The 27,625-nt window shown below is 51.9% G+C and overlaps 1 protein-coding gene across 2 annotated transcripts in view; it reads left to right on the top strand.

The window, feature by feature from the left end:
• The window catches only part of ahnak (AHNAK nucleoprotein), a 42,488-nt gene extending 15,072 nt beyond the window's left edge, over positions 1–27,416 (top strand). For both annotated transcript variants that reach the window (XM_088608920.1, XM_088608919.1), the window contains 4 exons: positions 4,631–4,719; positions 5,151–5,307; positions 5,401–5,606; positions 5,998–27,416. In XM_088608920.1, coding sequence (XP_088465046.1) covers positions 5,151–5,307; positions 5,401–5,606; positions 5,998–26,232 — 20,598 coding nt within the window. In that variant the 5' untranslated portion in view covers positions 4,631–4,719 and the 3' untranslated portion in view covers positions 26,233–27,416. The remainder of the gene's footprint in view (positions 1–4,630; positions 4,720–5,150; positions 5,308–5,400; positions 5,607–5,997) is intronic.
• Positions 27,417–27,625: the final 209 nt, after the last annotated feature.

Here is a 27,625-nt window from a genome sequence, read left to right as displayed (position 1 = left end):
GAGGCGTTGTCTCGTCACGGAGAGGCTGGCTTCCGGTCACGTCAGACTGAAACCTCCTGCGCCTGCCTGGTGTTGCTTCTGTACAAGAGCCTCCTGCAGTTGTGAAATCCCGGCGTGGATCTGACTGCTGTGCAATGGGGAGCTATTCTGAATATGCCGTAAAACCTGGAGCGGATCAGACTGCTGTGCGCACTGGGAGTCTGACAGCACTGTCCCACCTGGAGTGGATCAGACTGCTGCGCACTGGGAGTCTGACAGCACTGTCCCACCTGGAGCGGACCAGACTGCTGCGCACTGGGAGTCTGACAGCACTGTCACACCTGGAGCGGATCAGACTACTGCGCACTGGGAGTCTGACAGCACTGTCACACCTGGAGCAGATCAGACTGCTGCGCACTGGGAGTCTGACTGACTGCACTGTCACACCTGGAGCGGATCAGACTGCTGCACACTGGGAGTCTGACTGACTGCACTGTCACACCTGGAGCGGATCAGACTGCTGCACACTGGGAGTCTGACAGCACTGTCACACCTGGAGCGGATCAGACTGCTGCACACTGGGAGTCTGACTGACAGCACTGTCACACCTGGAGCAGATCAGACTGCTGCGCACTGGGAGTCTGTCTGACTGCACTGTCACACCTGGAGCGGATCAGACTGCTGCGCACTGGGAGTCTGACAGCACTGTCACACCTGGAGCGGATCAGACTGCTGCACACTGGGAGTCTGACTGACAGCACTGTCACACCTGGAGCGGATCAGACTGCTGCACACTGGGAGTCTGACAGACAGCACTGTCACACCTGGAGCGGATCAGACTGCTGCGCACTGGGAGTCTGACTGACAGCACTGTCACACCTGGAGCGGATCAGACTGCTGCGCACTGGGAGTCTGACAGCACTGTCACACCTGGAGCGGATCAGACTGCTGCGCACTGGGAGTCTGACAGCACTGTCACACCTGGAGCGGATCAGACTGCTGCGCACTGGGAGTCTGACAGCACTGTCACACCTGGAGCGGATCAGACTGCTGCACACTGGGAGTCTGACTGAAGCACTGTCACACCTGGAGCGGATCAGACTGCTGCACACTGGGAGTCTGACTGACAGCACTGTCACACCTGGAGCGGATCAGACTGCTGCGCACTGGGAGTCTGACAGCACTGTCACACCTGGAGCGGATCAGACTGCTGCGCACTGGGAGTCTGACTGACTGCACTGTCGCACCTGGAGCGGATCAGACTGCTGCACACTGGGAGTCTGACAGCACTGTCACACCTGGAGCGGATCAGACTGCTGCGCACTGGGAGTCTGACTGACAGCACTGTCACACCTGGAGCGGATCAGACTGCTGCGCACTGGGAGTCTGACAGCACTGTCACACCTGGAGCGGATCAGACTGCTGCACACTGGGAGTCTGACTGACAGCACTGTCACACCTGGAGCGGATCAGACTGCTGCACACTGGGAGTCTGACAGCACTGTCACACCTGGAGCGGATCAGACTGCTGCACACTGGGAGTCTGACTGACTGCACTGTCACACCTGGAGCGGATCAGACTGCTGCGCACTGGGAGTCTGACAGCACTGTCACACCTGGAGCGGATCAGACTGCTGCACACTGGGAGTCTGACTGACAGCACTGTCACACCTGGAGCGGATCAGACTGCTGCACACTGGGAGTCTGACTGACAGCACTGTCACACCTGGAGCGGATCAGACTGCTGCGCACTGGGAGTCTGACAGCACTGTCACACCTGGAGCGGATCAGACTGCTGCGCACTGGGAGTCTGACTGACTGCACTGTCGCACCTGGAGCGGATCAGACTGCTGCACACTGGGAGTCTGACAGCACTGTCACACCTGGAGCGGATCAGACTGCTGCGCACTGGGAGTCTGACTGACAGCACTGTCACACCTGGAGCGGATCAGACTGCTGCGCACTGGGAGTCTGACAGCACTGTCACACCTGGAGCGGATCAGACTGCTGCACACTGGGAGTCTGACTGACAGCACTGTCACACCTGGAGCGGATCAGACTGCTGCACACTGGGAGTCTGACTGACAGCACTGTCACACCTGGAGCGGATCAGACTGCTGCGCACTGGGAGTCTGTTTGACTGATCACATGAGGGTGAAGGGCCGACATGTCCGCCCCAGGCTGAGCTGGATTAGTCTCCCTTCTGGGTGTGGCTCCAGCAGACGGGACTCTCCGAAGCCAACGAGCTGAGCGGCATCACTTCCGCCTTTCCTGTTGTGGTTACGAGCAGTCCGGGTTGTCACGGCGACCCATCCAAAAATACCCGTGTACTCTCACACGTTGGCGTGAGCTGCGTTGCGCTCGTGGTGGGGGGGCGAGTCGCATCCTGTTCCGGCGGTGTTATCGGGCGGGCACGGACGCACGCGGGGCAGGAACAGCGCGGCAGTAAAACCGCGCCACTGCGCCGTTCCCCTGGGGTTCTCGCTGGGCGGTGGGATAAAGCAGCAGCTTCCCGCCTGAGCCTCTGAGTCAGGCCCTGCGCTGCCCGGGCCGGGAGAGGGGATGAGTTGGCGTCTGTCTGGTGGGGTGTGGCAGGGCGGTCTGGAGCCAGCGGGCGTGGCTGGGAGGCGGCCAATCGGGCAGCGGGGCGCGGCAAGCAGCTCGCCTCTTGACTGTCGAGATCACGCACACTCGCACACACTTAAACACACGCGCGTGCACACTCGCTCACACCCACGCACGCTCACACACACTCAAACACACACGCATGCACACTCACACACTGAAACACACGTGCTCGCACACACTCAAACACACGCACATGCACACTCACATACGCGTGAATGCACACTCACACACACTCAAACACACGCGCACGCACACTCACACTCGCATGTGGATACAGTGGGGGCCTGTGTGGCAGTCTGGGGGATCATGCAGAGCGGGGATATTGGGACGCAATAACACATCTGTTGGACAGGCAGGCAGTATGTACAGGTGTGCACACGCATGGACAGGTACTGTCACGTGGCAGAAAGCCCGTGGCCTTCAGCGTCTCTCTGAGCCCCTACCTCACTGTCCGCCCTTGAGTCCAGTCTCCCTTGAACCGATCCAGCCAGTCTCTCTCTATCTGCCTGTCTCGCTGTCCTTGCCTGTCTCTCTCTCTATCTGCCTGTCTCCCTGTCCTTGCCTGTCTCTCTCTATCTGCCTGTCTCCCTGTCCTTCCCTGTCTATCTCTCTCTATCTGCCTGTCTCCCTGTCCTTGCCTGTCTCTCTCTCTCTCTATCTGTCTGCCTGTCTCGCTGTCCTTGCCTGTCTCTCTCTCTCTCTCTCTCTCTCTGCCTGTCTTGCTGTCCTTGCCTGTCTCTCTCTCTCTCTCTATCTGTCTGCCTGTCTCCCTGTCCTTGCCTGTCTCTCTCTCTCTCTATCTGTCTGCCTGTCTTGCTGTTAGCACAGTGCTTATCTTGGCCTGAGCCGGTGGGCTCGCCGCTCCCCGAGGCCCGGCCCGGCCCGGGGCAGCACCGCTCCTCATGGAACCGGCGCCGTAGCAAGAAACACCCCGCAAGGTTAGCGCCGTGCCGTTTGTCCTTCCTCCACCGCTGCTGCCGAGGAGGAGGAGGAGGGAAGGGGAAAGTGGGTCAGGAATGCGCCTGGAGCTGCGGAGGGCCCTCCGGGAGACCCGGCCGCTGGCCGCTGGCCGCTGGACACTGGCCGGTGCTCCCCCCTTCGCGCTGACAGCCCGGGGAGGGGTGCGGGGGTGCGGGGCGCGGGGTGCGGGCCGCTCCTGCTGCTGGGGCCCCGGGGCCGGGCGCGGCCGCTCGCTGTTGCTAGTTTTACACAACAACAAACGGAGAGAAGAAAAGGAAAGAGTAGCAGGAAGGAGAGTGGTAATGCGATCCTGCTGCCCCTCGGGGCTGCAGGGGCGGAGGGGGGGCTAACGCCTGGGCTGCCGCAGTGGAGGCGCCACCTGGTGGTGGGAAGTAGAACTGCATCTCCCCGATGGCGGCGGTAGAGCAGCATGACTTGTGAGTCTCATCTGAGTGAGAAGTCTGCTCGTGGTGTGGTGGTCATGATGACTTCTGTCACAGAGGATCTCAGGGTGCTCTTCACACCCAGGGCAGAGGAGGGGACAGATTTCTCCCCTCAGAGACGTGTAGACAGCCAGCAGAGGCCATTCTGCACCTGCTGCCCCACCTGGGCGACACAAAGCAGCTCCACCCTGTTGTGTTGTGCAGTGGTGATCCCAGCATCGCTGTTGTGTTGTGCTGTGCTGTGGTGAGCCTACAGCATCGCTGTTGTGTTGTGCTGTGCTGTGGTGAGCCTACAGCATCGCTGTTGTGTTGTACTTCCAGCCTCAGAGACAGTTTCTTCCCACAGGCTGTCCGATGACTGAGCTCTACCCCACCATTGGCTCACACTGACGTTTTTTTATGAAGGTGTCTGTTATTTAACTTGTTGTTGTTGCTGCCACTGTTCTGTTTATGTTTTTAGTGATGCCTTTAATGTCTTTGTATTGGGGCGTATATGCAAATAAGCATTTCATTGCACTTGTGTACGTGACAGTAAACTGAACTGAAGTGTAGTGTAGTGTACCCAGCATTGCTGCTCCGCCCACTACTGTGCTGACAGCTGTGTCTGTCTGTGTCCACAGTGCTGGGAACTGATCCGAGGCTGAGACCGCACCAGAGACATTGAGCTGCAGTTTTTGCAAGAGCCCAGAGAAGAAAAAGGAGATTAAAAGTATGTGATCACGATATTGTGTATATTCACTGTGTCAATGTGTCCAATGTGTGTGTAACTGTCCACTCCATGTATCCCTGTGTCCACTCCATGTATCCCTGTGTCCACTCCGTGTGTTCCTGTGTCCACTCTGTGTCACCATGTGTCCACTCCATGTATCCCTGTGTCCACTCTGAGTCACCATGTGTCCACTCTGAGTGTCCCTGTGTCCACTCTGTGTCACCGTGTCCACTCTGTGTGTCCCTGTGTCCACTCTGTATCCCTGTGTCCACTCTGTGTGTCTCTGTGTCCAGTCTGTGTCACCGTGTCCACTCTGTGTGTCCCTGTGTCCACTCTGTGTGTCCCTGTGTCCACTCTGAGTGTCCCTGTGTCCACTCCGTGTGTCACCATGTGTCCACTCCGTGTCACCGTGTCCACTCCGTGTGCTGCAGATGTCGGACAGCGAGGAGCCGCGGGAGGTGCTGTTCCCGCAGTGGATGGGCCCCGACAAGCACGGCCTGACCATCGAGCAGACCACCCAGGGCGAGATCTTCGTCACGGAGGTCAAGACGGAGTCCCCGGCTGCCCGCACGGGCAAGGTGCACCAAGGTAGGCCTCTCTGCCCCCCCCCAAGGAAAACACGATAGGGGTCGGGGTCTCCTGTGTGGCTTGTGTTCACCTGCGCCCCCGCTGCCCCCGCAGGTGACCAAATCCTGGGCGCCACCATCTACTTCGACAACATGAGCTCGGAGGAGACGGCCGAGCTGCTCAAGACCCTCAACCGCCACAAGGTGGGGCTGAAGCTGCAGCACCGCGGTGGAGACAAGTCCCCCTGCCGCTCCCCCGGGGGCACCCTCTCCTGGGAGGGCGGAGGCCACTGGGGGGGGTCCAGTCCTGACATCGTCCTGGTGAGTGACCCCTCCGCCGTCCCGCCGTCGATGAGCAGGCAGCGCGACTCGGCCCCTCCCTTTCCTGTTCCCTGCCTCCTCCCCGAACGTTTCACCGGCCCGGTTAAGCCAAGACCTTCCCCTGGGGTCCCCCAGAAAGCCGATTCCCATCGGTGTCGCCCGTTAGCTCCTCCCGATGACTGACTAGAGAGAGGAGAGGGGGCCTCTCAGTCGATCCTGCACCCCCGCCGGGGCAGAGACCCGGGCTTGTCACCCCAACTCTGCTCTGAACGGCAGGTCCTAACCGTATCTCTCCCTGTCTCCCCTCCCCACGTACCCCTCTGTCTTCTCTTGCCCCCCTCTGTCCCTCTCCCGTTTCCCTCCTCTTGTTCTCCCCCGCCCCCGCGCTCAGAGCGGCGACGATGAGGAGTACAGGCGCATCTACGCGAAGAAGATCAAGCCGCGGCTGAGGTCGGAGGACCTGGCGGAGGGGGCGGACGTGCACACGGAGCAGCACAGCAGCACCGGCAGCGATGGCAGCACCATCACCACCACCTTCACCCGGCGCGTCACCACCTACACCGTGGACCTGCCGGGCGGCGCCAGCCCCGAGCTCAAGGTCAGGGCGCCCCGCCCGGAGGACGTCCACTCCTCGCAGATCCGGGTGCCGCACATCAGCTTCGGGGGCCGCGGCGCAGAAGGCTCCGGGGAGGGAGGGACAGCCAGCGCCTCGGAGGTGCGCTGGGCCGGGGGCCTCCGCACCGCGACGACGACGACGACGACGACGGCGGCCGCGGCTTCCGAAGCGGGGAGCGGCGGCCCGGCGGGAGAGGCCAGCGAGAAGACGATCCACTTCAAGGTTCCTGGGTTCGGCCTGTCCGGGGCGAAAGTTGAAGGCGTCTCCGGCGTCTCAGGGTTCTCCGCGGCAGGAGACGGCGGCGCCCGCATGCCGGGGGGCAAGATGATCATAACGGAGACCTATCGGATCGGCGGCAGGGAAGTGGAGGTGCCCTCGTCCAGATTCTGTGGGGGCCGGGTGGACGTCGCCCTCCCAGGAGCTCCGGGGGACCCCAGGATTGCGGGCGCCGCTCGCAGTGGGGATGCCAGGGTCTCGGGGGTCGGCATCAGTGGCGCGCGGGTCTCGGGATCCGGCGCGGAGGTGTCCGGGACGGGGGTCGAGGCCGGCCTGAAAGCTGCCGGAGTGAAGGTCGACGTCGGTGGCCCTGGCGTGCCCTCTGTGGATGTCTCCACGTCCAAAACAGCAGGAATCAGCATCTCCGGCCCCCGACTGGAAGGAGACCTCAAGGCCCCTAAAGTTGGCATCAAGAGTGAGGTGTCCGGAGGAGCCGTCTCTACCTCCTCTCTGGATGTCTCGGCACCCAAGGTCTCCACGCCAGACATGGACGTTAAACTGAAAGGGCCAGGCATCAGAGGTGGCTTCTCTGGTCCGAAGATATCAGGTGATGCCAATATCCCTGGAGTGGACGTCAAGGGCCCGGAGCTCAGCCTTGGTGGGAAGGTGGAGGTGCCTGGCTTCAGCATCTCCGGGCCTACAGTCAAAGGTCGCCACGTGGGTGAAGGACTTCCCAAAGCCGGTATCTCCACTCCGGAGATCCAAGGGGACATCATGGTTGCAGATGTTGACGGCAAGAAGCCAACTATCTCTGCTCCAAAGGTCTCGGTTCCTGGTATAGATATCAACCTGAGAGGGACCAAGGTGAGTGGAGACATGGGGGTCTCTCTTCCCAAGACTGAGGGTGACATCAAGGCACCAAAATTAGACATCAAAACTCAAGGAATGAACATTGAAGCTCCAGATGTTGACATCAAAGGACCTGAAGGAGGAATCAAGCTGCCCTCATTTGGTTTTAAAGGTCCCAGTATTAAAGGCCCAGAGGTGAGGCTACCCAAGCCTGATATTGACTTCAAAGGGCCAAAGATTGAGGGAGACATCAAAGCACCGAAAGTGGACATCAAGGGACCTAAGATTGAGGGAGACATCAAAGCACCGAAAGTGGACATCAAGGGGCCAAAAGTTGACATTGAAGCTCCAGATGTTGACATTGAAGGACCAGAAGGTGGCTTCAAGATGCCCAAGATTAAAATGCCATCATTTGGGTTCAAAGGTCCCAAAGTTGAAGGTCCTGATGTGGACATCAACCTACCCAAAGCCGACATTGACATCAAGGGACCCAAGATTGAGGGAGACATCAAAGCACCGAAAGTGGACATCAAGGGACCTAAGATTGAGGGAGACATCAAAGCACCGAAAGTGGACATCAAGGGACCTAAGATTGAGGGAGACATCAAAGCACCGAAAGTGGACATCAAGGGACCTAAGATTGAGGGAGACATCAAAGCACCAAAAGTGGACATCAAGGGGCCAAAAGTTGACATTGAAGCTCCAGATGTTGACATTGAAGGACCAGAAGGTGGCTTCAAGATGCCCAAGATTAAAATGCCATCATTTGGGTTCAAAGGTCCCAAGGTTGAGGGTCCTGATGTGGACATCAACCTACCCAAAGCCGACATTGACATCAAGGGACCCAAGATTGAGGGAGACATCAAAGCACCGAAAGTGGACATCAAGGGACCTAAGATTGAGGGACACATCAAAGCACCGAAAGTGGACATCAAGGGACCTAAGATTGAGGGAGACATCAAAGCACCAAAAGTGGACATCAAGGGGCCAAAAGTTGACATTGAAGCTCCAGATGTTGACATCGAAGGACCAGAAGGTGGCTTCAAGATGCCCAAGATTAAAATGCCATCATTTGGGTTCAAAGGTCCCAAGGTTGAGGGTCCTGATGTGGACATCAACCTACCCAAAGCTGACATTGACATCAAGGGACCCAAGATTGAGGGAGACATCAAAGCACCGAAAGTGGACATCAAGGGACCTAAGATTGAGGGAGACATCAAAGCACCGAAAGTGGACATCAAGGGACCTAAGATTGAGGGAGACATCAAAGCACCGAAAGTGGACATCAAGGGGCCAAAAGTTGACATTGAAGCTCCAGATGTTGACATTGAAGGACCAGAAGGTGGCTTCAAGATGCCCAAGATTAAAATGCCATCATTTGGGTTCAAAGGTCCCAAGGTTGAGGGTCCTGATGTGGACATCAACCTACCCAAAGCCGACATTGACATCAAGGGACCTAAGATTGAGGGAGACATCAAAGCACCGAAAGTGGACATCAAGGGACCCAAGATTGAGGGAGACATCAAAGCACCGAAAGTGGACATCAAGGGGCCAAAAGTTGACGTTGAAGCTCCAGATGTTGACATTGAAGGACCAGAAGGTGGTTTCAAGATGCCCAAGATTAAAATGCCATCATTTGGGTTCAAAGGTCCCAAGGTTGAGGGTCCTGATGTGGACATCAACCTACCCAAAGCCGACATTGACATCAAGGGACCTAAGATTGAGGGAGACATCAAAGCACCGAAAGTGGACATCAAGGGACCTAAGATTGAAGGAGACATCAAAGCACCGAAAGTGGACATCAAGGGATCTAAGATTGAGGGAGACATCAAAGCACCGAAAGTGGACATCAAGGGGCCAAAAGTTGACATTGAAGCTCCAGATGTTGACATTGAAGGACCAGAAGGTGGCTTCAAGATGCCCAAGATTAAAATGCCATCATTTGGGTTCAAAGGTCCCAAGGTTGAGGGTCCTGATGTGGACATCAACCTACCCAAAGCCGACATTGACATCAAGGGACCTAAGATTGAGGGAGACATCAAAGCACCGAAAGTGGACATCAAGGGACCTAAGATTGAGGGAGACATCAAAGCACCGAAAGTGGATATCAAGGGGCCAAAAGTTGACATTGAAGCTCCACATGTTGACATTGAAGGACCAGAAGGTGGCTTCAAGATGCCCAAGATTAAAATGCCATCATTTGGGTTCAAAGGTCCCAAGGTTGAGGGTCCTGATGTGGACATCAACCTACCCAAAGCCGACATTGACATCAAGGGACCTAAGATTGAGGGAGACATCAAAGCACCGAAAGTGGACATCAAGGGACCTAAGATTGAGGGAGACATCAAAGCACCGAAAGTGGACATCAAGGGGCCAAAAGTTGACATTGAAGCTCCAGATGTTGACATTGAAGGACCAGAAGGTGGCTTCAAGATGCCCAAGATTAAAATGCCATCATTTGGGTTCAAAGGTCCCAAGGTTGAGGGTCCTGATGTGGACATCAACCTACCCAAAGCCGACATTGACATCAAGGGACCTAAGATTGAGGGAGACATCAAAGCACCGAAAGTGGACATCAAGGGACCTAAGATTGAAGGAGACATCAAAGCACCGAAAGTGGACATCAAGGGATCTAAGATTGAGGGAGACATCAAAGCACCGAAAGTGGACTTCAAGGGGCCAAAAGTTGACATTGAAGCTCCAGATGTTGACATTGAAGGACCAGAAGGTGGCTTCAAGATGCCCAAGATTAAAATGCCATCATTTGGGTTCAAAGGTCCCAAAGTTGAGGGTCCTGATGTGGACATCAACCTACCCAAAGCCGACATCAAGGGACCTAAGATTGAGGGAGACATCAAAGCACCGAAAGTGGACATCAAGGGACCTAAGATTGAGGGTGACATAAAAGCACCGAAAGTGGACATCAAGGGACCTAAGATTGAGGGTGACATGAAAGCACCAAAAGTGGACATTAAAGCACCGAAAGTAGACGTTGAAGCTCCAGATGTTGACATTGAAGGACCAGAAGGTGGCTTCAAGATGCCCAAGATTAAAATGCCATCATTTGGGTTCAAAGGTCCCAAGGTTGAGGGTCCTGATGTGGACATCAGCCTACCCAAAGCCGACATTGACATCAAGGGACCCAAGATTGAGGGAGACATCAAAGCACCGAAAGTGGACATCAAGGGACCTAAGATTGAGGGAGACATCAAAGCACCGAAAGTGGACATCAAGGGGCCAAAAGTTGACATTGAAGCTCCAGATGTTGACATTGAAGGACCAGAAGGTGGCTTCAAGATGCCCAAGATTAAAATGCCATCATTTGGGTTCAAAGGTCCCAAGGTTGAGGGACCTGATGTGGACATCAACCTACCCAAAGCCGACATTGACATCAAGGGACCTAAGATTGAGGGAGACATCAAAGCACCGAAATTGGACATCAAGGGACCTAAGATTGAGGGTGACATAAAAGCACCAAAAGTGGACATCAAGGGACCTAAGATTGAGGGTGACGTGAAAGCACCAAAAGTGGACATTAAAGCACCGAAAGTAGACATTGAAGCTCCAGATGTTGACATTGAAGGACCAGAAGGTGGCTTCAAGATGCCCAAGATTAAAATGCCATCATTTGGGTTCAAAGGTCCCAAGGTTGAGGGTCCTGATGTGGACATCAACCTACCCAAAGCCGACATTGACATCAAGGGACCTAAGATTGAGGGAGACATCAAAGCACCGAAAGTGGACATCAAGGGACCTAAGATTGAGGGAGACATCAAAGCACCGAAAGTGGACATCAAGGGACCTAAGATTGAGGGAGACATGAAAGCACCGAAAGTGGACATCAAGGGGCCAAAAGTTGACATTGAAGCTCCAGATGTTGACATTGAAGGACCAGAAGGTGGCTTCAAGATGCCCAAGATTAAAATGCCATCATTTGGTTTCAAAGGTCCCAAAGTTGAAGGTCCTGATGTGGACATCAACCTACCCAAAGCCGACATCAAGGGACCTAAGATTGAGGGAGATATTAAAGGACCGAAGATTGATGTAGACGTTCCTGATTTGGACATTGAAGGACCTGAAGGGAAGATCAAAGGCCCCAAGTTCAAGATGCCATCAATCTCAGGACCAAAGATCTCAATGCCAGATGTGGACTTCAACCTGAAAGGACCAAAGGTGAAGGGAGACTTGGATGTATCAGGGCCAAAGATTGAGGGAGACATCAAAGCACCGAAAGTGGACATCAAAGGGCCAAAGATTGAGGGAGACATGAAAGCACCAAAAGTGGACATTAAAGTGCCTGACATGGACATTAAAGTTCCAGATGTTGACATTGAAGGACCAGAAGGTGGTTTCAAGATGCCCAAGATTAAAATGCCATCATTTGGGTTCAAAGGTCCCAAAGTTGAGGGTCCTGATGTGGACATCAACCTACCCAAAGCTGACATTGACATCAAGGGACCCAAGATTGAGGGAGACATCAAAGCACCGAAAGTGGACATCAAGGGGCCAAAAGTTGACATTGAAGCTCCAGATGTTGACATTGAAGGACCTGAAGGTGGCTTCAAGATGCCCAAGATTAAAATGCCATCATTTGGTTTCAAAGGTTCCAAAGTTGAAGGTCCTGATGTGGACATCAACCTACCCAAAGCCGACATCAAGGGACCTAAGATTGAGGGAGATATTAAAGGACCGAAGATTGATGTAGACGTTCCTGATTTGGACATTGAAGGACCTGAAGGGAAGATCAAAGGCTCCAAGTTCAAGATGCCATCAATCTCAGGACCAAAGATCTCAATGCCAGATGTGGACTTCAACCTGAAAGGACCAAAGGTGAAGGGAGACTTGGATGTATCAGGGCCAAAGATTGAGGGAGACATCAAAGCACCGAAAGTGGACATCAAAGGGCCAAAGATTGAAGGAGACATGAAAGCACCAAAAGTGGACATTAAAGTGCCTGACATGGACATTAAAGTTCCAGATGTTGACATTGAAGGACCAGAAGGTGGTTTCAAAATGCCCAAGATTAAAATGCCATCATTTGGGTTCAAAGGTCCCAAAGTTGAAGGTCCTGATGTGGATGTCAACCTACCCAAAGCCGACATTGACATCAAGGGACCTAAGATTGAGGGAGACATCAAAGCACCAAAAGTGGACATTAAAGCACCGAAAGTAGACATTGAAGCTCCAGATGTTGACATTGAAGGACCAGAAGGTGGCTTCAAGATGCCCAAGATTAAAATGCCATCATTTGGTTTCAAAGGTCCTGATGTGGACATCAACCTACCCAAAGCCGACATCAAGGGACCTAAGATTGAGGGAGATATTAAAGGACCAAAGATTGATGTAGATGTTCCTGATTTGGACATTGAAGGACCTGAAGGGAAGATCAAAGGCCCCAAGTTCAAGATGCCATCAATCTCAGGACCAAAGATCTCAATGCCAGATGTGGACTTCAACCTGAAAGGACCAAAGGTGAAGGGAGACTTGGATGTATCAGGGCCAAAGATTGAGGGAGACATCAAAGCACCAAAAGTGGACATTAAAGGGCCAAAGATTGAGGGAGACATGAAAGCTCCGAAAGTGGAAATTGAGGGTCCAGATGTTGACATTGAAGGAACAGAAGGTGGATTTAAGATGCCAAAATTCAAGATGCCCAAATTTGGGTTCAAAGGTCCTAAAGTAGAAGGTCCCGATGTTGATGTCAACCTACCCAAAGCTGATATTGACATCAAGGGACCTAAAATTGAGGGAGACCTCAAAGCGCCAGCTTTGGACATCAAAGGACCAAAGGTTGAAGGAGACATTAAAACTCCAAAAGTTGACATTGAGGGTCCAGATGTTGACATTGAAGGAACAGAAGGTGGATTTAAGATGCCAAAATTCAAGATGCCCAAATTTGGGTTCAAAGGTCCCAAAGTTGAAGGTCCTGATGTGGACATCAACCTACCCAAAGCCGACATTGACATCAAGGGACCTAAGATTGAGGGAGACATCAAAGCACCAAAAGTGGACATCAAAGGGCCAAAGATTGAGGGAGACATCAAAGCACCAAAAGTGGACATCAAAGGGCCAAAGATTGAGGGAGACATCAAAGCACCAAAAGTGGACATCAAAGGGCCAAAGATTGAGGGAGACATCAAAGCACCAAAAGTTGACATTGAAGCTCCAGATGTTGACATTGAGGGACCAGAAGGTGGCTTCAAGATGCCCAAAATTAAAATGCCATCATTTGGATTGAAAGGTCCAAACATTGAGGTTCCTGATATTGATGTTAACCTTCCCAAAGCTGACATTGACATCAAAGGACCTAAGATAGAGGGTGACATTAAAGGACCGAAGATTGATGTAGACGTTCCTGATTTGGACATTGAAGGACCTGAAGGGAAGATCAAAGGCCCCAAATTCAAGATGCCATCAATCTCAGGACCAAAGCTCTCAATGCCAGATGTGGACTTCAACCTGAAAGGACCAAAGGTGAAGGGAGACTTGGATGTATCAGGGCCAAAGATTGAGGGAGAAATTAAAGCGCCGAAAGTTGACATTGAGGGTCCAGGTGTTGACATTGAAGGAACAGAAGGTGGATTTAAGATGCCAAAATTCAAGATGCCCAAATTTGGGTTCAAAGGTGCCAAGGTTGAGGGTCCCGATGTTGATGTCAATCTTCCCAAAGCTGACATTGACATCAGAGGTCCTAAGATTGAGGGAGACATCAAAGGACCCAAGATTGACGTGGAAGGTCCCAATGTAGACATTCAAGGTCCTGAAGGAAAGATTAAAGGCTCCAAATTCAAGATGCCATCAATCTCAGGGCCAAAGATTTCAATGCCAGATGTGGACTTCAACATGAAAGGGCCAAAGATGAAGGGAGACTTGGATGTTTCAGGGCCGAAGATTGAAGGAGACATTAAAGGCCCAAAGATTGAAGGAGACATCAAAGCACCAAAAGTTGACATTGAAGGACCACAAGTTGATGTAGAGGGACCAGAAGGTGGTTTCAAGATGCCCAAGATTAAAATGCCATCGTTTGGGTTCAAAGGTCCCAAAGTTGAAGGTCCAGATATTGATGTCAACCTACCCAAAGCTGACATTGACATCAAGGGACCTAAGATAGAGGGAGACATTAAAGGACCAAAGATTGATGTAGATGTTCCTGATTTGGACATTGAAGGACCTGAAGGGAAGATCAAAGGCCCCAAATTCAAGATGCCATCAATCTCAGGACCAAAGCTCTCAATGCCAGATGTGGACTTCAACCTGAAAGGACCAAAGGTGAAGGGAGACTTGGATGTATCAGGGCCAAGGATTAAAGGAGACATCAAAGCACCAACAGTTGACATCAAAGGGCCAAAGATTGAAGGAGACATAAAAGCTCCAAACGTGGACATTGAGGGTCCAGATGTTGACATTGAAGGTCCAGAAGGTGGCTTCAAGATGCCCAAATTTAAGATGCCCAAATTTGGTTTCAAAGGTCCTAAAGTTGAGGGTCCTGATGTTGACCTTTCAGGTGACATCAAGGGGCCACAGGTCAACATTGAAGGTCCAGATGTTGACATTGAGGGACCTGAAGGGAAGATCAAGGGCCCCAAATTCAAGATGCCACATATTTCAGGCCCCAACATCAAAATGCCCGACTTCAACCTCAAAGGGCCAAAGATCGAGGGAGACCTCAAAGGACCTAAAGTTGACATTGATGCTCCTGACGTGAGCCTTGAGGGTCCAGACCTTGACATTGAGGGACCTGAAGGGAAGATCAAGGGCCCCAAATTCAAGATGCCACATATTTCAGGCCCCAACATCAAAATGCCCGACTTCAACCTCAAAGGGCCAAAGATCGAGGGAGACCTCAAAGGACCTAAAGTTGACATTGATGCTCCTGACGTGAGCCTTGAGGGTCCAGACCTTGACTTTGAGGGACCTGAAGGGAAGATCAAGGGCCCCAAATTCAAGATGCCACATATTTCAGGCCCCAACATCAAAATGCCCGACTTCAACCTCAAAGGGCCAAAGATCGAGGGAGACCTCAAAGGACCTAAAGTTGACATTGATGCTCCTGACGTGAGCCTTAAGGGTCCAGACCTTGACATTGAGGGACCTGAAGGGAAGATCAAGGGCCCCAAATTCAAGATGCCACATATTTCAGGCCCCAACATCAAAATGCCCGACTTCAACCTCAAAGGGCCAAAGATCGAGGGAGACCTCAAAGGACCTAAAGTTGACATTGATGCTCCTGACGTGAGCCTTGAGGGTCCAGACCTTGACATTGAGGGACCTGAAGGGAAGATCAAGGGCCCCAAATTCAAGATGCCACATATTTCAGGCCCCAACATCAAAATGCCCGACTTCAACCTCAAAGGGCCAAAGATCGAGGGAGACCTCAAAGGACCTAAAGTTGACATTGATGCTCCTGACGTGAGTCTTGAGGGTCCAGACATTGACATTGAGGGACCTGAAGGCAAAATCAAGGGTCCCAAATTCAAGATGCCACATATATCGGGCCCCAACATCAAAATGCCCGACTTCAACCTCAAAGGGCCAAAGATCGAGGGAGACCTCAAAGGACCTAAAGTTGACATTGATGCTCCTGACATGAGTCTTGAGGGTCCAGACATTGACATTGAGGGACCTGAAGGGAAGATCAAGGGCCCCAAATTCAAGATGCCACATATATCGGGCCCCAACATCAAAATGCCAGACTTCAACCTCAAAGGGCCAAAGATAGAGGGAGACATCAAAGGACCTAAAGTTGACATTGATGCTCCTGACGTGAGCCTTGAGGGTCCAGATATTGACATTGAAGGTCCAGAAGGTGGATTCAAGATGCCCAAATTTAAGATGCCCAAATTTGGCTTCAAAGGTCCTAAAGTTGAGGGTCCTGATGTTGACCTTTCAGGTGACATCAAGGGGCCAGAGGTCAACATTGAAGGTCCAGATGTTGACATTGAGGGACCTGAAGGGAAGATCAAGGGTCCCAAATTCAAGATGCCACATATTTCAGGCCCCAACATCAAAATGCCTGACTTCAACCTCAAAGGGCCAAAGATCGAGGGAGACCTCAAAGGACCTAAAGTTGACATTGATGCTCCTGACATGAGTCTTGAGGGTCCAGACATTGACATTGAGGGACCTGAAGGGAAGATCAAGGGCCCCAAATTCAAGATGCCACATATTTCAGGCCCCAACATCAAAATGCCCGACTTCAACCTCAAAGGGCCAAAGATCGAGGGAGACCTCAAAGGACCTAAAGTTGACATTGATGCTCCTGACATGAGTCTTGAGGGTCCAGACATTGACATCGAGGGACCTGAAGGGAAGATCAAGGGCCCCAAATTCAAGATGCCACATATTTCAGGCCCCAACATCAAAATGCCCGACTTCAACCTCAAAGGGCCAAAGATCGAGGGAGACCTCAAAGGACCTAAAGTTGACATTGATGCTCCTGACGTGAGCCTTGAGGGTCCAGACCTTGACATTGAGGGACCTGAAGGGAAGATCAAGGGCCCCAAATTCAAGATGCCACATATTTCAGGCCCCAACATCAAAATGCCCGACTTCAACCTCAAAGGGCCAAAGATCGAGGGAGACCTCAAAGGACCTAAAGTTGACATTGATGCTCCTGACGTGAGCTTTGAGGGTCCAGACTTTGACATTGAGGGTCCAGAAGGTGGATTCAAGATGCCCAAAATCAAGATGCCCAAATTTGGCTTCAAAGGTCCTAAAGTTGAGGGTCCTGATGTTGACCTTTCAGGTGACATTAAGGGGCCAGAGGTCAGCATTGAAGGTCCAGATGTTGACATTGAGGGACCCGAAGGAAAGATCAAGGGCCCCAAATTCAAGATGCCACATATTTCAGGCCCCAACATCAAAATGCCCGACTTCAACCTCAAAGGGCCAAAGATCGAGGGAGACCTCAGAGGACCTAAAGTTGACATTGATGCACCTGACGTGAGCCTTGAGGGTCCAGATATTGACATTGAAGGACCTGAAGGAAAGATCAAGGGCCCCAAATTCAAGATGCCACATATTTCAGGCCCCAACATCAAAATGCCTGATGTTGACTTCAACCTGAAAGGACCTAAAATTAAAGGTGATATATCTAGTCCAAAGATAGAGGGTGACATCAAAGCACCAAAGGTTGACATTAAAGGCCCAGATGTGAGCATTGAGGGTCCAGATGTTGATATTGAAGCACCTGAAGGAGGGTTTAAAATGCCAAAATTCAAAATGCCAAGGTTTGGACTCAAAGGACCTAAGGTTGAGGGTCCCGATCTAGATGTAAACCTACCTAAAGGAGAACTTGCCATTTCCAGTCCAAAGATAGAAGGTGACATTAAGGGTCCCAAAGTAGATATTGAAGGTCCTGATCTGGAAATTGAGGGCCCAGATGGCAGGCTGAAGAGTCCCAAATTCAAAATGCCAACAATGAAGTTGCCATCACCACACATCTCAATGCCCGATGTAGATTTTAGCCTCAAGGGGCCAAAAGTTAAAGGTGATGCTGAGCTTCCCAAGATAGAAGGAGACCTCAAAGTAACAAAACCTGACATTGAGGGCCCTGATTTGGAAGTGAAAAGCCAAGAAGGTGGATTCAAGATGCCAAAGTTCAAGATGCCCAAATTTGGCTTCAAGGGCCCAAAGGTTGAGGGTCCAGATGTTGATATCAACCTACCCAAAGCTGACATTGACATCAAGGGACCTAAGATAGAAGGAAACATCAAAGCACCAAAGATTGATGTAGAAGGTCCTGAGGTGGACATTGAAGGACCTGAAGGGAAGATCAAAGGCCCCAAGTTCAAGATGCCATCAGTCTCTGGGCCCAAGATCTCAATGCCAGATGTGGACTTCAACCTGAAAGGGCCTAAAGTCAAAGGTGAAGTGGATGTTCCAAAGATTAAGGGTGACATAAAAGCACCAAATGTTGACATTGAAGGACCTGACATAAAGTTAGAGGCACCAGATATTGACGTCAAAGGTCCAGAAGGTGGATTCAAAATGCCAAAATTCAAAATGCCCAAGTTTGGATTCAAAGGTCCTCATGTTGAAGGTCCAGATGTTGATATCAACCTACCCAAAGCTGACATTGACATCAAGGGACCTAAGATAGAAGGAGGCATCAAAGGACCAAAGATTGATGTAGAAGGTCCTGATGTGGACATTGAAGGACCTGAAGGAAAGATCAAAGGCCCCAAATTCAAGATGCCATCAATCACAGGGCCCAAGATATCAATGCCAGATGTGGACTTCAACCTGAAAGGCCCAAAGATAGAGGGAGACATCAAAGGACCAAAAGTCGATATTGATGCTCCTGACGTGAGCCTTGAAGGTCCAGATGTTGACATTGAGGGACCTGAAGGTGGATTCAAGATGCCCAAAATCAAGATGCCCAAATTTGGCTTCAAAGGTCCTAAAGTTGAGGGTCCTGACATTTCAGGTGACATCAAAGGACCAGAGGTCAACATTGAAGGTCCAGATGTTGACATTGAGGGTCCTGAAGGAAAGATCAAGGGCCCCAAATTCAAGATGCCACATATTTCAGGCCCCAACATCAAAATGCCCGACTTCAACCTCAAAGGGCCAAAGATCGAGGGAGACCTCAAAGGACCTAAAGTTGACATTGATGCTCCTGACGTGAGCCTTGAGGGTCCAGACCTTGACTTTGAGGGACCTGAAGGCAAAATCAAGGGCCCCAAATTCAAGATGCCACATATTTCAGGCCCCAACATCAAAATGCCCGACTTCAACCTCAAAGGGCCAAAGATCGAGGGAGACCTCAAAGGACCTAAAGTTGACATTGATGCTCCTGACGTGAGCCTTGAGGGTCCAGACCTTGACATTGAGGGACCTGAAGGGAAGATCAAGGGCCCCAAATTCAAGATGCCACATATTTCAGGCCCCAACATCAAAATGCCCGACTTCAACCTCAAAGGGCCAAAGATCGAGGGAGACCTCAAAGGACCTAAAGTTGACATTGATGCTCCTGACGTGAGCCTTGAGGGTCCAGACCTTGACATTGAGGGACCTGAAGGGAAGATCAAGGGCCCCAAATTCAAGATGCCACATATTTCAGGCCCCAACATCAAAATGCCTGACTTCAACCTCAAAGGGCCAAAGATCGAGGGAGACCTCAAAGGACCTAAAGTTGACATTGATGCTCCTGACATGGGCTTTGAAGGTCCAGATGTTGACATTGAGGGACCTGAAGGGAAGATCAAGGGCCCCAAATTCAAGATGCCACATATTTCAGGCCCCAACATCAAAATGCCTGACTTCAACCTCAAAGGGCCAAAGATCGAGGGAGACCTCAAAGGACCTAAAGTTGACATTGATGCACCTGACGTGAGCCTTGAGGGTCCAGATGTTGACATTGAGGGTCCGGAAGGTGGATTCAAGATGCCCAAATTTAAGATGCCCAAATTTGGCTTCAAAGGTCCTAAAGTTGAGGGTCCTGATGTTGACATTTCAGGTGACATCAAGGGGCCAGAGGTCAACATTGAAGGTCCAGATGTTGACATTGAGGGACCTGAAGGAAAGATCAAGGGCCCTAAATTCAAGATGCCACATATTTCAGGCCCCAACATCAAAATGCCCGACTTCAACCTCAAAGGGCCAAAGATCGAGGGAGACCTCAGAGGACCTAAAGTTGACATTGATGCTCCTGACGTGAGCCTTGAGGGTCCAGATATTGACTTTGAGGGACCTGAAGGCAAAATCAAGGGCCCCAAATTCAAGATGCCACATATTTCAGGCCCCAACATCAAAATGCCCGACTTCAACCTCAAAGGGCCAAAGATCGAGGGAGACCTCAAAGGACCTAAAGTTGACATTGATGCTCCTGACGTGAGCCTTGAGGGTCCAGATATTGACATTGAGGGACCTGAAGGGAAGATCAAGGGCCCCAAATTCAAGATGCCACATATTTCAGGCCCCAACATCAAAATGCCCGACTTCAACCTCAAAGGGCCAAAGATCGAGGGAGACCTCAAAGGACCTAAAGTTGACATTGATGCACCTGACGTGAGCCTTGAGGGTCCAGATATTGACATTGAAGGTCCAGAAGGTGGATTCAAGATGCCCAAATTTAAGATGCCCAAATTTGGCTTCAAAGGTCCTAAAGTTGAGGGTCCTGATGTTGACATTTCAGGTGACATCAAGGGGCCAGAGGTCAACATTGAAGGTCCAGATGTTGATATTGAAGGACCTGAAGGAAAGATCAAGGGCCCCAAATTCAAGATGCCACATATTTCAGGCCCCAACATCAAAATGCCTGACTTCAACCTTAAAGGGCCAAAGATCGAGGGAGACCTCAAAGGACCTAAAGTTGACATTGATGCTCCTGATGTGAGCCTTGAGGGTCCAGATATTGACATTGAGGGACCTGAAGGGAAGATCAAGGGCCCCAAATTCAAGATGCCACATATTTCAGGCCCCAACATCAAAATGCCTGACTTCAACCTTAAAGGGCCAAAGATCGAGGGAGACGTCAAAGGACCTAAAGTTGACATTGATGCTCCTGACGTGAGCCTTGAGGGTCCAGATATTGACATTGAGGGCCCAGAAGGTGGATTCAAGATGCCCAAAATCAAGATGCCCAAATTTGGCTTCAAAGGTCCTAAAGTTGAGGGTCCTGATGTTGACCTTTCAGGTGACATCAAAGGGCCAGAGGTCAACATTGAAGGTCCAGATTTTGACATTGAGGGTCCTGAAGGGAAGATCAAGGGACCCAAATTCAAGATGCCACATATTTCAGGCCCCAACATCAAAATGCCCGACTTCAACCTCAAAGGGCCAAAGATCGAGGGAGACCTCAAAGGACCTAAAGTTGACATTGATGCTCCTGACGTGAGCCTTGAGGGTCCAGATGTTGACATTGAGGGACCTGAAGGGAAGATCAAGGGCCCCAAATTCAAGATGCCACATATTTCAGGCCCCAACATCAAAATGCCTGACTTCAACCTCAAAGGGCCAAAGATCGAGGGAGACCTCAAAGGACCTAAAGTTGACATTGATGCTCCTGACGTGAGCCTTGAGGGTCCAGATGTTGACATTGAGGGTCCTGAAGGCGGATTCAAGATGCCCAAATTTAAGATGCCCAAATTTGGCTTCAAAGGTCCTAAAGTTGAGGGTCCTGATGTTGACATTTCAGGTGACATCAAAGGACCAGAGGTCAACATTGAAGGTCCAGATGTTGACATTGAGGGACCTGAAGGGAAGATCAAGGGCCCCAAATTCAAGATGCCACATATTTCAGGCCCCAACATCAAAATGCCCGACTTCAACCTCAAAGGGCCAAAGATCGAGGGAGACCTCAAAGGACCTAAAGTTGACATTGATGCTCCTGACGTGAGCCTTGAGGGTCCAGATATTGACATTGAGGGACCTGAAGGGAAGATCAAGGGCCCCAAATTCAAGATGCCACATATTTCAGGCCCCAACATCAAAATGCCCGACTTCAACCTCAAAGGGCCAAAGATCGAGGGAGACCTCAAAGGACCTAAAGTTGACATTGATGCTCCTGACATGAGCCTTGAGGGTCCAGACCTTGACTTTGAGGGACCTGAAGGGAAGATCAAGGGCCCCAAATTCAAGATGCCACATATTTCAGGCCCCAACATCAAAATGCCCGACTTCAACCTCAAAGGGCCAAAGATCGAGGGAGACTTCAAAGGACCTAAAGTTGACATTGATGCTCCTGACGTGAGTCTTGAGGGTCCAGACCTTGACATTGAGGGACCTGAAGGGAAGATCAAGGGCCCCAAATTCAAGATGCCACATATTTCAGGCCCCAACATCAAAATGCCCGACTTCAACCTCAAAGGGCCAAAGATCGAGGGAGACTTCAAAGGACCTAAAGTTGACATTGATGCTCCTGACGTAAGCCTTGAGGGTCCAGATGTTGACATTGAGGGTCCAGAAGGTGGATTTAAGATGCCCAAAATCAAGATGCCCAAATTTGGCTTCAAAGGTCCTAAAGTTGAGGGTCCTGATGTTGACCTTTCAGGTGACATCAAGGGGCCAGAGGTCAATATTGAAGGTCCAGATGTTGAAATCGAAAGGCCAGAATTTAAGTTGCCAAAGTTTAAGGGGCCTAAGTTCGGAATCAAATCTCCCAAACTGGAGGGCCCAGAGGTCGAGCTTCCTTCTGCTGAGATTGACGTTTCTGGACCCAAGATTAAAGGGGATATCAGAGTCCCAGGAATGGATCTGGATGTGAATGCTCCAGGTGCAGACATTGACCTGAAGTCCCCAGACTTCAGTGTAGAGGGCCCTGATGCCAACATTAAGATGCCCAAAGTGAAGAAGCCAAAGTTTGGTTTGGGCATCAAGAGCCCCAAAGCAGACGTGAAGCTGCCAGAGGGAGACGTCAGTCTGGAGGCCCCTGATGTCAACCTCAAGGGGAAGAAAGGCAAATTCAAAATGCCGAAGGTGAAGGCAAAGGGAAAGAAACCTGACCTGAGTGTGGACGTGAAGTCTCCTGAGCTTGATGTGGACATTGGCTCTCCTGATGTCAACCTCAAAGGGCCCAAGGTCAAGAAACCCTTGTTTGGAAAACTGCATTTCCCTGATGTTGAGTTTGATATAAAGTCACCGAAGATCAAGGGTGATGCTTCTGTTTCTGGGGGGCTGAAGACCCCAGACATGGACCTGTCCTCCCCAAATCTGAAAGCTGACATCCAGACGCCAGACGCTGAGCTCCCGGATGTCAGCATGGAGGGCCCGGATGTCAAGGTGAAAAAACCCAAGATCAAGATGCCCAAATTCAACATTTCAGGGCCCAAACTGAAAACCCCCGACCTGGACCTCAAGGGTCCAAAACTTGATGCAGAACTGAGTGGTCCAGATGTGAGTGTGGATGCACCTGATGTAGATCTGGAAGGCCCGGAAGTAAAGGGCAAAGGGAAGTTCAAAATGCCAGGATTCAAAATGTCAGCCCCCAAGGTATCTGGTCCAGATTTTGACCTGAATCTTAAGGGCCCAAAAATAAAGGGAGATGTAGATGTGTCTGGTGACATCAAGGGGCCCAGACTGGACATTGAGGGACCTGATATGAACATTGAAGGACCTGAGGGAAAGTTCAAGGGTCCAGGATTTAAGATGCCCTCTCTGGACATAAAAGCACCAAAGATCTCAGCTCCTGACATTGACATCAACCTCAAAGGACCCAAGATCAAAGGAGACCTGGACATGTCTGGAGATATCAAGGGGCCCAAAGTGAATCTTGGGGGACCTGATATGAACATTGAAGGACCTGAGGGAAAGTTCAAGGGTCCAGGATTTAAGATGCCCTCTCTGGACATAAAAGCACCAAAGATCTCAGCTCCTGACATTGACATCAACCTCAAAGGACCCAAGATCAAAGGAGACCTGGACATGTCTGGAGATATCAAGGGGCCCAAATTAGATCTTGGGGGACCTGATATGAACATTGAAGGACCTGAGGGAAAGATCAAGGGTCCAGGATTTAAGATGCCCTCTCTGGACATCAAAGCACCAAAGATCTCAGCTCCTGACATTGACATCAACCTCAAAGGACCCAAGATCAAAGGAGACCTGGACATGTCTGGAGATATCAAGGGGCCCAAATTAGATCTTGGGGGACCTGATATGAACATTGAAGGACCTGAGGGAAAGATCAAGGGTCCAGGATTTAAGATGCCCTCTCTGGACATCAAAGCACCAAAGATCTCAGCTCCTGACATTGACATCAACCTCAAAGGACCCAAGATCAAAGGAGACCTGGACATGTCTGGAGATATCAAGGGGCCCAAATTAGATCTTGGGGGACCTGATATGAACATTGAAGGACCTGAGGGAAAGCTCAAGGGTCCAGGATTTAAGATGCCCTCTCTGGACATCAAAGCACCAAAGATCTCAGCTCCTGACATTGACATCAACCTCAAAGGACCCAAGATCAAAGGAGACCTGGACATGTCTGGAGATATCAAGGGGCCCAAATTAGATCTTGGGGGTCCTGATGTGGACATTGAAGGACCCGAAGGAAAGATCAAGGGTCCAGGATTTAAGATGCCCTCTCTGGACATCAAAGCTCCAAAGATCTCAGCTCCTGACATTGACATCAACCTCAAAGGACCCAAGATCAAAGGAGACCTGGACATGTCTGGAGATATCAAGGGGCCCAAATTAGATCTTGGGGGACCTGATATGAACATTGAAGGACCTGAGGGAAAGATCAAGGGTCCAGGATTTAAGATGCCCTCTCTGGACATCAAAGCACCAAAGATCTCAGCTCCTGACATTGACATCAACCTCAAAGGACCCAAGATCAAAACGCCGAAAGCGGATGTCAACATAGAGGGTGGAGATATTGATGTTGAAGGACCAGAAGGTGGGTTCAAGATGCCCAAGGTCAAAATGCCCAAGTTTGGGTTCAAAGATCCAAAACTTGAAGGTCCTGAAATTGATGTGGGGCCTCTCAAAGCCGGCGTTGATATCTCAGGTGACATAGCTGGACCAAAGGTCAACTTCGAAGGCCCCGATGTCTCCGTGCCCAATGTGGACGTCAGCCTCAAGGGTCCCAAAGTCAAAGGAGATATTTCGGGCCCGAGGGTCGAAGGTGGCATCAAGGGTCCTGATGTGAATGTTGAGGGTCCAGATGTTGATATCGAAGGAGGACTCAAAATGCCCAAAATCAAAATGCCCAAATTTGGTATCAAAGGACCTAGACTGGAGGGTCCGGAAGGAGACTTTAACCTCTCTGGCCCTAAGATACAAGGTGACATTAAGGGGCCGAAAGTGGATGTGTCTGGCCCCAGTATGGACATCAAGAGCGGAGACCTTGAGTTTGAGACCCCTGAGATCAAGGGGAAGAAGTCCAAATTCAAGTTCCCCAGATTTGGATTTGGGAGCCCAAAACTGGAGGGTCCTGACTTAGACGTCAAGATGAAGGGCCCCAAGCTCAGCGGAGACTTTGACGGTTCTGCCGATGTCAGTCTCTCCGGATCCCCACTACAGGGGGGAATCCAGGGCCCCAGCCTGGACCTCGGGGCGCCAGACGTGAACGTCAAGGGGCCAAAGATCTCGGGCGGGGCGGGTGGAGGACTGCACGTGAAAGGCGGCGCAGGAGTTGGCGTCGACGCCCCTGGCCTGGAGGCATCGGGCGGGGGGCTGGATTTCGGAGACGCCAAGGTCACCTTCCCGAAGCTGAAAGTGCCCAAGTTCGGGATCGCTCTGCCCCAGCTCGAGGGACCGGAGATGGGGGTGGACGTGGGCACCGGAGGGGCGGCCGGCGCAGGGGCGAGCCTGCAGGGCCCCTCGATCGGGGGCCACCTCGGCTCCCCGAGTCTGGAGGTCACGGGGCCGGAGGTGAAGGCCGGCGGAGGCGGCGCGGGGGGCAAGGCTAAGATCAAGATGCCCAAGTTTTTCGGGAAGTCCAAGGCGAAGGGGGGCAGCGCGGCGGACCTCAGCCTGCAGGGGCCCGAGCTGGAGGTGTCCAGCGGGGCCGCCGGAGTCAAGGCCTCCAAGGGCCTGAGCCTGAGCTCCGGGGAGCTGCTCAGCGGCGACCTCTCGGCCGGCGGGGGCGCGGGGATCCGCGTGTCGCCCGCGGGCAAGTCGGCCTCCCTGGATCTGCTGAAGAAACCGCGGCACCGCTCCTCCTCGCTCAGCGACGACGCGGGCGTGCCCTCGCCCAGCTCCCCCACGGGGCACCTGGAGGCCGAGGGCGGGGGGGATCTGTCCTTCGAGGCCGGGGGCGCCAAGGTCAAGGGCAAGAAGGGCAAGCTGAAGTTCGGCACCTTCGGCGGCTTCGGGTCCAAGTCCAAGGGCTCCTACGAGGTGACGCTGGGCGAGGAGGGGGAGGCCCGGGTGGAGGGCGCCGGCGGGGTGTCCCTGCCCGCCAAGAAGTCCCGGATCTCGTCCTCCTCCAGCAGCGACAGCGGGACCAGGGGCGGGTTCCGCTTCCCCCGAGTGGAGCTCGCCGTCTCCAAGAAATAACCCCCTGCCCCCCGCCCCGCCCCCGGCCCGAGCGCCACCCTCCCCTGCCCTGCCAGAGCACCCCTGTCCTTCTCCGGCACCCCCTTGTGGCCGGATGTCAGAACTGCAGCTCCAGTCCTAGTCGGTCCCCCAAGACGGACAGTGGAGAGGGGGGTCCCGTCCCCCCACTGTCCCCCCCTTTCCCTCACGAGATTCTGCCACACTGGAGTCAGAGGCTTTGAGACGGAAACGTTCGGGAAATCATCCTCTAATTGTAAATAGCGTTTGAGTCATTTTATTATTATTGTCTTCAAAGAGGTTTGTTTTTTTGTTTTGTTTAGTTCTGTACATAGAAATCTTTTATTGATCATAAACCTTTCTCTGTTTCTCTAACACAATCACACACACACACACCAAGTGCCTTCTGGTTCTTCCCTGGAAATTGACAGACATTTTTTTTTTAAAAAAAGAGCAGAATTTAAGATTTTCAAATCGTTTATACTTTTCCTATTTTTTTTTTGTTAATATGAGGTGAGCTATTTTTGTATCTGGTTTGGAAATGAATAAAATATAGCCTTTCAATACTTCTGTACTAGGGGCGATACGAGTGGGTCAAGAATGCCAATATATGCATTTATATATATATATTTTTCCAGATTTTGTGGCTACGCGTTAACGAGTTTGTGCCCGAGGAGTGTGGGGCCGCTGGGGCTGGTGGGACAGGACACCTTAGATGTGCTGATGAGAGGAAGGGGCCCCAGCACGCAGACGGCCGATGAGGTTTTGTAAAATAAAAAGTATGTAGAGGTGACCGCTGTCCGGCCCAGACTGGAGTGGCGCGCTGGTGCTGGTTCTGGTTCTGGAGCGACAGGCAGACGGCTCCTCTCTCTCTCTCTCTCTCTCGCTGTGCCTCCTGTCCCGCCCTGTGTGCGCGTGTTTCTGTCAGAAAGTTGCCGATCCGCGGGAGAGAGGAGCCACGCGTCTCCTGTCCCCCGTCCTCGTCCCCCCTCCCCAGTGCCCAGCGCCGATCCGGGGACGGTCCTGCGATTTCTCCCGGCTTTTGTATCCTGTAATTATTGCACTTTCCGTAACACTTGATTGATAGAGACGTGGGGGTTGTGGAAAACATTTTATTTTTGTTGTTGTTGTTGTTGTTGTTATTGTCGGCTTAAACAAACCACAAATAAACTGTTCAGTTAACCTCAGCCTCTGCTCGGTGTCCCGGAGTCTCTGTCGCGGGTCGGGGGGGCAGGTAGTTACAGTGCTGGTGAGGTGTCTGGACCTTCAAGTCCAGCAGATTCCTTATCCCGATCCGGCAGGAGTCTGGGATGTCTGGATGGGCGCCGGGACCGGGGATTCGCGAGATCGGGAGATCTGATCTGGCCGCGGGCCGGCGGGGGAACTGGAACAGTAT

Source organism: Lepisosteus platostomus, chromosome 16 (assembly GCF_059453375.1).
Source record: "Lepisosteus platostomus isolate fLepPlt1 chromosome 16, fLepPlt1.hap1, whole genome shotgun sequence".
Classification (NCBI taxonomy): domain Eukaryota; kingdom Metazoa; phylum Chordata; class Actinopteri; order Semionotiformes; family Lepisosteidae; genus Lepisosteus; species Lepisosteus platostomus.
Note: the sequence above shows the minus strand (reverse complement) of the source record. Positions and strands in the feature narration are given on the sequence as shown.